General features: G+C 35.6%; 3 protein-coding genes across 3 annotated transcripts; 2 read left to right on the top strand and 1 right to left on the bottom strand.

The window, feature by feature from the left end:
• Nucleotides 1–3,070: 3,070 nt before the first annotated feature.
• LOC106332680 (spermidine hydroxycinnamoyl transferase-like) lies at nucleotides 3,071–5,495 on the top strand. Its single transcript, XM_013771155.1, has 2 exons — nucleotides 3,071–4,081; nucleotides 4,943–5,495. The coding sequence occupies exons 1-2, from the start codon at nucleotides 3,118–3,120 to the stop codon at nucleotides 5,332–5,334; spliced, it is 1,356 nt and encodes a 451-aa protein (XP_013626609.1). The 5' UTR covers nucleotides 3,071–3,117; the 3' UTR covers nucleotides 5,335–5,495.
• A 1,008-nt stretch (nucleotides 5,496–6,503) lies between these two features.
• LOC106330466 lies at nucleotides 6,504–7,131 on the top strand (the record flags this gene model as incomplete). The annotated part of the gene is made up of 2 exons (XM_013768923.1): nucleotides 6,504–6,976; nucleotides 7,119–7,131. Coding segments are annotated over 2 exons (486 nt in total), but the record flags the coding sequence as incomplete, so codon positions are not given.
• A 773-nt stretch (nucleotides 7,132–7,904) lies between these two features.
• LOC106333407 (GDSL esterase/lipase At2g19050-like) lies at nucleotides 7,905–11,517 on the bottom strand. Its single transcript, XM_013771855.1, has 5 exons — nucleotides 11,256–11,517; nucleotides 9,930–10,054; nucleotides 9,193–9,420; nucleotides 8,741–8,987; nucleotides 7,905–8,197 (listed from the first exon to the last, which is right to left on the bottom strand). Exons 1-5 carry the CDS (start codon nucleotides 11,497–11,499, stop codon nucleotides 7,989–7,991), a joined length of 1,053 nt encoding a protein of 350 aa, XP_013627309.1. The 5' UTR covers nucleotides 11,500–11,517; the 3' UTR covers nucleotides 7,905–7,988.
• Between the last annotated feature and the right edge of the window lie 269 nt (nucleotides 11,518–11,786).

Genomic DNA, 11,786 nt, shown 5'->3' with positions numbered 1-11,786 from the left:
ATCCAAGGGGGAGTGTTATAAATCCAATGGTGAATGTCCATAACCAATACCGGTCCAATACATAGAAGATAAGAGAGATGGCCGAAACCCTAGAGAGAGGAGAGAGAGAGAGCCGACTTCAGGAGAAAGAGAGGCGGCCACAAGACTAGGAGAAAAGGAAACCCTATTTTTTTTTCCTTATAAATTTATGTTTTAGTAGTTTTCCTAAATCTAGATGGATTAGGATATGTACTCTTTCCATTTATCTTTATCTTGTAATCCTTATATAAGGAACCTCTATTGATCATTAATAACACAGAAATATTCAAACTCTAAAGTATCTAATTACAACAAGAATACATCAGATTGTTTTTTTTAAACACCCCCAAACTTAGGTAGATGAATGGTTCTTAAGTGGTAGTATAATTGATTTAAGAATCCTTACCCAGTAGTATCCAATCAATATTTAAACCTCTTTCTTTAACCTAACATTATGGAATTTTCAGATTTTTAAATGTTTGTTTATTGGAATTAAGTCTATTTATAAGCAGATCTTCCATGTGGATTTCCTAAGCCAGTCATAAGTTGTTTATTATCAATTCATATATTCATTCCTACTTGCTAGGCCAGATCCTATTTTCAAGATGTAATTTTCTTGGAAAACTTGACAGAGCACACAACTGAGTAGGGGTGAGGAGAAGATGTCATCAATGCTGTGTGAACCAATGGTGGCCACAAAAAAATAAGTCAATATACTGGTAATGAGCACAAGCATCACACAATAACCCATATGGCCAAAATCAAGGAACTGTTGATGCCTTGACGTCCAAAAATTCAATTCAACTCCAAAACTGAGTGTAACTTTCATGGATTTTGCTATAGCTCTCACCATAAGATAAAACTGAGTGTGTGATAATGGTGTAACAACAATGGATTGTAAATGTGTCGACACTTCATGCGTAAGAAGAAAATCAGTTGGAGCGTATAAGATACCTTGCTAGATGCGCAATATACTTCGTTCCAACCAATGATTGTCGCAGATGTGTAGTTGATACTCGGTTGTAGATTACACATAGCTCTTACTACCCACTTTGAAATTCCATCTTGGCGAGCTAGCCAAGAAATGAAAAGACACGATCGTACACCCATGGAAGGAGGCAATTCGCATTGTTCCCTCGTTGTGAATGTCTAGAAACATCATTGGCTTTCACCAGTACAAAATCATGGTAGGAGTTAGACCAAAAAACTTAAACATTTGTTATCAATATGCTGAAATCGAGTAACACAGATCAATAACGGTGGTGAAGGCGGAGTGAAACGAAAGTCCACATAGTCATCTTTCACGAGTGGAACGTTGACTTTGAAGTGATCCTTTGAAATCTGATCTTTATCATTGTGAATGACATAAATGGAATCATCATCATAGACGCCAAAGATAGGTACACCATAAATTTCGATTTCATTTTAGAGATCTTCTATCTTCTTCCCTCTTAGACATTGTGAATCGATTCAATTCAAGTGCGTGAGTCCGTGTGTAACTCATGTGAATCAATGTGTAACCCGCCGCTTTCAATATTGTCATACAATTCTGGGTATGTCTCATCATTTGATATCTGCTTTTGAATTCTCTTTGTTTCTTTTTGCCCCTGCATGTGATGAAGTTGGTCTCGTGTAAGTGATTCGACAAAACCATCCTTTTGTGAGTGTTTGTTTGCTGTGCTGTCATCTTGTACAATGACTTGCGAATCAATAATAGACTCTTCTCTTGCTGACACAACTAGTTGAAGCCGCAACTCTGCCCACTCATTTATGGATTCCTATGTGTTGATCTGCTGTGAGAGACCTGAAGGTACAATTATTTTGTGAAAATTCTCTTGAGGAGAAAGTATTCCGAAAAAGAAACGTACCAAACTGGCGCAGCTTCAAGCTGAATAGACCCGAAGCTCGTTTATTCCAAAAAGAATATCTGTTGGAGGAGAACTCGGTAATCGTTGATTATGAAGAATGGCCGTTCAAACAGATTCTTGATAATTGTTGATTCCCAAGAATGCCGAAGGTGAACTGAAAAGCTCTAGAGTTTATATTCAATAAGCTAACGAGATCATACTCGTTATTTATACTAAGCTAACGAGATCATACTAGTATCTCTACATTCTAATCTAAAAGTTTTTGTACTTATCCTTAAAACTGATACAATTGTTAAAATACATAAATACTTTCTTAACACATGAAACCATACCAAACTCATGTGGCCCATTTAGATGCGTGTGCTGCATCACGTCAAGAGTTCTATTGGCTTATGTGATTTGTGTGTTGTTACTCATGCTCTCAGTGGATCCAAATTCGTCCTTCATTGACGCTGTTTTGATATTAGGTTATGACGAAGAGAGTATAGGAGATAGATCAACTAAACTAAAACGCTGGTTTGGTTTCAGAAAGCAAAACCTTTTGAGAAAACGACTTATTTCCCCTTCGAAACTATCATATACCAATAGATCCACCTGAAGTTTAATTTGACTTCGATTTAAGTCTACATCTAATAATAGTTATAGATGTATTTCCTCTTCACCCACAGTTCCCTTTGCTTATTGTGCCTCAACGCATTCTCTCTATTGTATTAAACAGAGATTAGTTAGCCGATGCTTTGTCCTTATTCCCATGTGGATACAATTTTTAGGTCCTATTAAGAGACGCCCCAAGTGTGACTATGAGTCGAACCAGAATGATATACGATTCCCATCTTCACTTCTGTGGAAGGTATTAACCACGTCATTCTGGTTCGACTCATGGTCAGACATGTTTGTTACATCAGCCATATGAATAACTAAGAAATATTAGATTCTTCATTGTAAATGTAATATATTGGTTTAGGTAGACAGGTCTTTTAAAAATATATTGGAATATTAATCGATTGAGTGAGTTAAATTAAGAAAAGGACAATAAGCATGAGCACACACACCAACAAGTAAACCTTATTATCACTTCCACAAGATAAGCCGTTTACAAGGAAACAAACTAAATCACGAGAACTACATTTTTAAAAAGTGCTATAAAATAATGATAAACTCATACGATTCAATATATTATATAAATAGTGCTTTACGTCGACGAAACTCAAAAAGAAAACTGGTTTATGATATGGCTCCTATCATCCTAAGAAATATTTACACCATCGTACCCTCTGAACCTACATGGGTCGGTTGTTTTCCATTAGCCGAATGGGATCTAGTTGGTACAATAACTCACGTTCCTACCGTTTACTTCTATAACAAGCCATCTGAATTGTTCCAGGGCAATGTAGTCGAAACCCTAAGAAACTCGTTGAGCCGTGCGCTTTTTCACTTCTACCCTATGGCCGGCCGTCTTAAGTGGCTCCCTCGGGGGCGGTTAGAGCTCGATTGTAACGCGGAGGGAGTGTCATTCATGGAAGCCGAGTCCGAGGCAAAACTTTCAGATTTCGACGATTTCTCTCCAACGCCAGAATTTGAGAAACTTGTTCCGCAAGTAAACTACAAACACCCTATTGAAACGATCCCTCTCTTCTTAGCTCAGGTCACCAGATTTAAATGCGGCGGAATAAGCCTCGGCGTCAGCATTTCACACGCGGTGGTTGATGGACAAAGCGCGTTTCACTTCTTGTCTGAATGGGGTAGAATCGCTCGCGGGGAACCTCTTGAAACCACTCCATTTCTCGACCGCAAAATCCTCTGGACTGGTCAACCGCTTCCGCCGTTTGCCTCGCCACCTCAGTGCGAACGCAAAGGGTTTGAACAGCCGCCGTTACTGATCGGAGAAACGGACAATGTAGAAGAAAGAAAGAAGAAAACAACTGTAGAGATACTAAAACTTAGCAAAACTCTGATTGAGAAGCTTAGAAGCAGAGTGAATACAAGTGAATACGCTGACCCAGCTAGAGGGTTTACAAGGTACGAGACGGTCGCGGGACATGTGTGGAGGTGCGCGTCTAAAGCACGTGGGCACTCCCCAGAACAACCCACGTCTTTGGGAATCTGTGTAGATACTCGTAGTCGGGTGCAGCCACCTCTACCACGCGGCTACTTTGGCAATGCCACTATTAATGCGGTCGCAAGAAGCACCTCAGGTACGTTTTGTCAAATTTTAAAAGTTGTTTAATCTATTTTTTCTGTTGCTATTTTGTTTTTTGTTTTTGCTGAGATTTTTTTTTTGTAACAAATTTTAATTATTTAACATATAGCTTGATATTTAATTATTTAACATATAGTTTGGTATTTATATCATATTATTGAAAAAGGAAAATATAAAAAAACATAATATACTTATTTTTAGTTACAAATTTTAACTATTTAATATAATAATTTAAAAATCTTAATTAATAAATAAAATATAATATTTTAATATTCACTGTTGAGAAAATAATATGAAAAATATAAATATATGTTTTTAAAAAATTTAAACTAATTAATAACATTAATTTAACTATAATATTAAATAAAAATAAAATATATTATTTAATTGTTTGGTGAGATGAATACTTTCACCAAGTTTGGTGTAGATTCACAAAATATCAAATTTAGTGATACGACGTTATCTATAGAATTTCGTGAGAGATAAAATTACACTAATTTGTTTTTTTTTTTAGTATCAATGTATCATCGGAGTTGGCCTGAACAATAAAACATTACCATCTCAACCAATCTAATCGCAATCTTTTAAAAATATCATCAATCGGACATGTAAGCTAGCATTAGAAAGAAAATTCTTCTTGAACATTTACAGTAGGAATTCAAATTTAGATGGAAGATCTCTTGGTAGCATCTCATGCACATTTAGACCAATCTTATTTTTCCCCGATTCTGGGAGTTTAATGTAATTAACTATTTTCACACTAATAAGCATTTAGGGATATCATACCATGAATTTGGCAAAAAAAAATATCATACCATGCGAATTCTATATTTCGATAATTTTCTTATGCATATAGGTGAACTCATATCGAATGGGTTGGGTTTCGCGGCCGAAAAAATCAGTGAAGCCATAAAGAGTGTGACAAACGAATACGTAATGACTGGGATAGAGTATCTTAAAAACCATGAGGATCTGAAGACGTTTCAAGATATACATGCGTTGGGCAGCACGGAAGGTCCATTCTACGGAAACCCTAATCTTGGACTTGTGAGCTGGTTAACTCTACCAATGTACGGCCTTGATTTCGGGTGGGGCAAGGAGGTCCACATGGGACCATGCACGCATGACGGCGACGGGGGCTCTCTGCTACTACCTGATAAAAATGATGACGGATCACTGATTCTCGCCACGTGTCTACAGGTAGCTCACATGGAGGCCTTCAAGCAACACTTATATGAAGATATCTAGGGTTCTATATATACACACAAATATTCATATATATATATATGCATTTTCATTTCCATTTGAATAAGGATTCAAGTAGGGATTCAACTACTGTTGGTGTGATTCTTGATTTTGTAATAACAAATTTACACATATATATTTAAACTTTATATTTTTGCTTACTATGTGGTATATATTGAATTTAAAGATGAGTTTGTCTATATCAACAGTTGGAATGATCTTAATGCATTTGACTAAGAACGGGTTATTTGTCAAATCCATATATAGCTGTTTAAGACTATCATTGTAGCAATCCATCAGAAGATTTAATGACGGAAAGTATGTTTGTGCGATAGCTTAAACTGAGACAAAAAATATATTGCTAAAATTCAATTAGACCAATTATAATTTGCGAAAATGATACCTTTTCAAGCCTTGCTAATAGTATTATTTATTGAGCATATATAGGCTTCAACTCGTGGATATAGTTTGAACAGAATAGCAGAAAAATGATTACAAATTATGATACCGTTGGCACATTATAGTTAGTTTCATTTTGCTAAATTAGTTTGAAGGGCCTTATCATTCTACAACCTGAGGAATAGATCATTTGATTTTTCGTTACTAAACTGCGGATCATTTTCCAACATTTGAGTGACGGACATATATTTTTTGTTGATAAACTAATATTTGATCAACGGAGAGAATCTAATCATTGAAGCAAAGGAGATACCAACCGTCTTCGAACCCGTTCATTAGAGTCCTCTTTTGTCGGCTCATATCCCAATATCAGTACTGGGAACATCAGTTTCAAATAAAGCATTTCTATGGGTATCTTCAGCCCTTTAACACCTCTATCCGTATTATTGTTGTTGTAGTTTCTTTTTATCGTTTAGTAGTCCAGGTTACCTGCAGTTGTAACCTTAGAGCACCTCCATCGAGGTAGTTTAGGTTCTAACCAAAAGCAAAAATAAAAATAAATGAAAAATGCTAAATGAACAGAAAACCGCTGCCAAAGGTGGGCTTTTTAGAATCAGTAAGACACCCTAACGTGTCATCTTGTAATTGGAACGCACATTAATGACTCTCTCTCCCCTTCGTTTGTGCGAAATCAGTTTTCTTTCTCCTCCAGTCTCGAAGACTCCGCTTCTCTCTCGAATCTCATTTCGACCTCTTTCTCGGATAGGTAAAATCATCCTTTCGATTTCGTGAATGGGAGGAGGAGGAGGATCAAGATCTTCGACCCCATCGAGCTAACACCGAAGAAGGATGCTGGTAAGCCTGGGGAGGAGGAAGATCACAGGAGGAAGAAGGTGAGGAAAGAAGCTGCTGCGACCGCGAGAGCCTCTGCGAAAGATGCTGCAGTGAGGGCAGGGGATCCGGATGAGGAGAAGTATAGGTTGGGGTACGGTGTTGCTGGTAAAGGAGTGAAGCTTCCTTGGTACGTTGAGAACAAACGTGAGTATGAAGATAGAGCTGGTGGTGAAGGGGAGGAGGAGGAGGATGGTGGACGTAGGAGTGAATCTAAGAAGAAGAGTGGGAAGAAGAGCTTGAAGGAGCTGAGGGAAGAGCGGTTGAAGAGGGAGAGGGTTGAGAAGGAAAGAGAGAGGGCTCTTTTCATGAAACAGAGCCAGCGAAGCGGTGGCGCGAAGCGGTGGCTTTTCACGTACGTGAGAGAGCTTCTTCTTTCTTTTTGTTTTGTTCCCAAGTGTTGCCCTTTTCAAGGTGTACTTATATAGATTAATTCACACTTTATGATCAAGTTAGTATCCAAACTTATCGTTTGTACTTCATTTGTGTTGATACAGTCATGGTAGATAGTTTTGGAGTGTGATAATAGTTTACCAGTTGCTAGACTCGAGCATATTTTGCTGTTTAGGAAAAGCATGGTTGTCTTAATTTTATTGTAGCAGCATTTAGACATTGAAGTTGGAACTATGTGTGTGATATGTACACTTGTGTCAACATCTGCTTCCTGCTCTAAAAGTATTAATAGTACACGATCATGAACCTGGTGGCAATTGAATTTTTCTCCATTTACGCTGATAGATTCATGGTAGATAGTTTAGAATGCGTTTTGTAGACATGACAGTCTATTATCCTGTCCTAAATACGCTGAGGGCCGTATGACACTGCTAGTTTTTGTGGTGCTTGTTTCTGTAAGTCTGTACAGAAGCTGCTGTTTGCCTAACTCCTTGTCTTCAACACTTCCCCATTGATGATAAAAGAAAACAGAACCTCGTCTTTTTAACACACCAATATGATCACCATCATGAAGAAGAGTACAAAAATGAATGTTCGGAAATAAATTAGTTTGTGAAATGCATGCATGCGATGATTAAATCACAAGGATGACAAAAAAAGATAGAAAGGAGACGTGTTGCAGAGAGAACCCCCCATTGGAAGAGAAAAAATTTATTTCCACTAACCAAGGTTCTAAACTTTCCAAATCACATTATTTACTCTTAATTTAATCATTAGAACTCATTAGAGGTCCTAATGGATGGAAGTGGTCTTATAAGCCTATTTTAATATAAGAATTTGGTGCAAAATAAAATCACCGGTTGAAATTAATGAAACAAAGTTTCCTTGCTCAGTAAAACAATTAGATTAATAACAAAGATCATATATATAAAATATCCAACAAAAGAAAATGAATGGTTTCGAGTATATTATCCCTATACTATTCCAAGCAAGGCAATGCTGTAAGGAAAAGCAACGATTCCGGCAAAAGCAGCCTTTGCCACAAACATGTTGGCCCTCTCAGTGCTGTGGACATTGTCCCAGTACACGTACCGGTCTCGAAACGCACAAACCGGTTTATCCGCAGCACATAGTTCTTCCCCTGATTCTACCGTACAACAACTCTTTTGTGTTACAGCAAACCCTACAAGAATGTAAAAATGCGCATAATTATTTTTACTTTTTTGTTAAAAGTATATGCATGATCAAATCAAATTATAGGATCACAATCTAATATTATAAATTTTATCGTGATTATACTGCAATTGTACTACTATGGAAAATAAATGATCCAACTGATCAAATCTTGAGTTGTGACAAAATGAAGATTTAAATTTATATTTCAGAAGAAAATGAAAACGATAGAAAATATTTGATTTTAAGATATCAAGTATTCTAGGAACACGATTATGAAAAGTTAATGAAGTTTTTTTATGTATTTAGGAATCATCTTCAAAAAGCTTAGTAGCTGATCATACAACTGGATTAGTAAAGCCATTAGGAAGGAGTTGATCATAAACCTTTCCAAAAGTTTTCCTTGTGTATTTTGGGAAACTTAACTCTGGTATTCCTTAGAACACCTTAATGAAAACAGTGTATTTTAGTATTATACTATATGTTTTTTATCCGGTAAAATGATTTCATCTTGGGTCAAAAATTTCAGTTCAATATATTTAGTATTACTTACCTAAGGCAGCATACGCAAATGGAGTTTGCCCGGTGTACATATCGACAAAAGTGAACTTAGCATCGGCGAAGTTAGTGTTGAACTCTCTGACCAGAGCTTTAAGGTTCATGTTGAAAGGTTCAACTGCTTTGTTCACTTCAGCGGCACAGCCCATACCACCACCATGGGAGGCGATCATCCGCGGGGTGCACCCTATCTTACTGACCCCAAACAGAGCCACCTTCCTTGCTCCTTGGACATACAACAACTTATACAAAAAAATGTCTCTAAATTAATCTGTTTAAAGATAGATAATTAAATAGGAGTAAAATTTATAGAGATATATCCAATACTCTGCATGATGTTTTATATAGAAATTAATCAACTATTTATAATGTCAAAGTTATTTCAATGAAATATGAAGGTTTATAATTCCTTTATTAAATTTCTTTTCAAAACCTTGGGTATATTACCTTCAGAAAAGAGCGATAATGTCGAATGAGGGAATCAGCAAATTGATCGTAAGTGTACTTGCGTTGTGTATTGTACTTATCACCCTGCATGAAGTAGTTGTTAAGATAATCATTGCTTCCTATATTAATAGTGTATAGACATTGCTTCAGCTTCTCCGGGGGCACTTTTGCAGTCATAATCGCCGTCCGGTGGTTCTTGATTTGCGTTCTAAAACTGATTCTATCACCCTATCGTAAGAAATATCATAATGCGTAAGTAATTAATTTAAGTGTTTAAACACAAAAAATATCAAATAAGCGAGTCATATTTAGGATCCCTGCCAGAAAAAAGAAAAGAAAAAGCAAATCAATCAAACCAAATGATTATTTGCTTTAAAAGAAATAAAATAAAAAAATTATTTATAGTCACCTAAAACATTTACAAAATTATTTGTGAATATTCATTGGACAGGGAATCACAACAATTTAAATTGTCTTTTTCTAAGTTAGGTTTGAAACCTCAAACTTTCAGATACAAAATTCAATTTACTAATTAGTTTCGTATTAACCAAACATTAGAGCCACCAAATGAGAACAAATGATCACTGCGCGTATTTTGAATCAGTATTACTAAATATAGTAGTACGTTTAGGAAAGTTACTTAACCATATATTAGTATTAGTAAAAATGAAATACCCGAGGAAAAATAAAGAAATATCTTTATTTTGATCTCTTTTGCTTCTAAAGTATGTTCTTACCAGATGGTAGCTAGTATCTTCGAGAATTCCCGCGCCGCCAGAAGCGTAATTTAAACCGGTGTGAGCTTGTTCCGGCGATGCTCCGGTGAAAGGTGGAATGTAGTCACTGAATCTCATTAGTTCAGCTAAAAACAACATAATTCAAACTCATATTAGACAAGAAACCATATACAATACTTATGAATGATAAACACAATAAACTTTTAAAAAAGGTACAGATTCACAAGAAACCATTCACAAAATTTGTTTTTTCCTTTTGGGAAATTGATTCTTAAATACATTAGGGCATCATTAGGCCATGCCCATCGTCAGTAATTAGATAAGATATGTAAACAATAAAACAATATAAACTCAAAAAGTATGAGAGGTAAGAAATTTTGAGACCCCCTCTGTCATTTGAGAGGTCACAAGAATCTTTTAAACCATTAAATTTTGCTATCTTTATCTCTAAAATAAAAAAAACTTTGTAATAAAGATGAAATATGCTCTATGTATTTTTTAAATAACAATCTCCAAATATAAAATAAAATATACAAAAGACTATTTCTTCCTTTATAAATAGAAAAAATTACAGTTTCTATTTAAAAAAAATAAAGATGATTTAGAGTAATTTTATCCCTAAATATTATTATAAAGATAAATATTACAGTGGGTTGGAGATGATCTTAAGAAACCATAGAGACACTTGTCACCCTCTTAAATCATTAGTTTTGTCTAAAATTAAAACTAAGCATATTCAAAAGTAATGATATTTGTTCAGATCCTCAAGTAAGTATCTCCAATATTGGAGTTGCTATTAATCAATGATATTTATCGCCAGTGACTCAGCAGAGTTTCTAAACAAAACAAAAATTGATGTTTATAGATTTTTAAACATTCACTGTCTAAAAACTAAGCAAATGATTTTTTTTCCAGAAGTGTTATAAATAGTCTCTCACGGAGAGATCGTTTTGTGTGATATAGTCTCTCAATGGAGAGATTTTCTCACCTCTCATCCTTTTACTTCCCTTTTATTTATTTATATATTTTGAGAAACTCTAAACCACCTATGTGGACGTGTGATAAGCAAAACTTTATTTATCTACTTAAATAGTCTCTTAATTTGCATGTGACTGGTCTGCATAACACTATATATCTAGTTCTAATGTTTGCATTTCTTTTTATGTTCCATTGAAAATATCAGCTAAAAGAGAAATGCCTACATTCTAAACTTCCAGTAAGGCAAAGAATACGTTATGATACGTTTGTCTTTTCTAGTTAATAGTATCTATTAGTAATTTCATCGAAAACATTTGGGCAAAGAAATAAAACAAGCCAGGGACTAACCGATAAAGTCGGGAATATTACGGCCATTGCTGAATCGGCCCGTGGGACCTCTAGCTAAATCCATACCATAAGGTGAATAGTTAACTTTAGCGGAGGTGTTCAAGTCATTGTTGTTACCGTTGTCGAAAACCGAGTCTCCGAAAACGAAATAGCAAGGCACGCGCTGTCCACGAGCCCCTTCGGCCATTGCAAACACCATTGCCGCTAAAACCCACAGCAATACCTTGAACATTCCCTCCGCCATTTCTGAAAACCAATTACTAGAAATCTGAAATGTGGCAACATCGAAGAAAAGAGAAAAGTCTATATATATAACCCATACATAGGAGGAGACAGACAGAATTAAAATTCTATTTCTAGTCTATCCAATAGAAGAGATAGTCAGTTAATTACGGATGTTAATCAATTTATTTTTAAAAGTATCTTTAATAGTCAACTTGCACGTGAGTTGTAATGAGAAAAATACAAGTCATTTTGTCAAGAAAAACCTCTATGGTGTTTTTGAAGAGTATTTAGTAATTTTGTTTCAAT

This window comes from Brassica oleracea, chromosome C3, assembly GCF_000695525.1.
Source record: "Brassica oleracea var. oleracea cultivar TO1000 chromosome C3, BOL, whole genome shotgun sequence".
In the NCBI taxonomy this organism is placed as follows: domain Eukaryota; kingdom Viridiplantae; phylum Streptophyta; class Magnoliopsida; order Brassicales; family Brassicaceae; genus Brassica; species Brassica oleracea.
This window is presented reverse-complemented; position numbering and strand designations above follow the sequence as displayed.

What these genes read in the sequence shown, in the direction of transcription:
- LOC106332680 (XM_013771155.1), top strand. Translation starts at nt 3,118, where the DNA reads ATGGCTCCTATCATCCTAAGAAATATTTACACCATCGTACCCTCTGAA. An exon ending in GGTCGCAAGAAGCACCTCAG is followed by an intron (nt 4,082 to 4,942) that starts GTACGTTTTGTC and finishes TTATGCATATAG; the next exon opens with GTGAACTCATATCGAATGGG.
- LOC106333407 (XM_013771855.1), bottom strand. Translation starts at nt 11,499, where the DNA reads ATGGCGGAGGGAATGTTCAAGGTATTGCTGTGGGTTTTAGCGGCAATG. An exon ending in TAATATTCCCGACTTTATCG is followed by an intron (nt 10,055 to 11,255) that starts GTTAGTCCCTGG and finishes TGTTGTTTTTAG; the next exon opens with CTGAACTAATGAGATTCAGT. An exon ending in ATTTGCGTATGCTGCCTTAG is followed by an intron (nt 8,198 to 8,740) that starts GTAAGTAATACT and finishes ACATTCTTGTAG; the next exon opens with GGTTTGCTGTAACACAAAAG.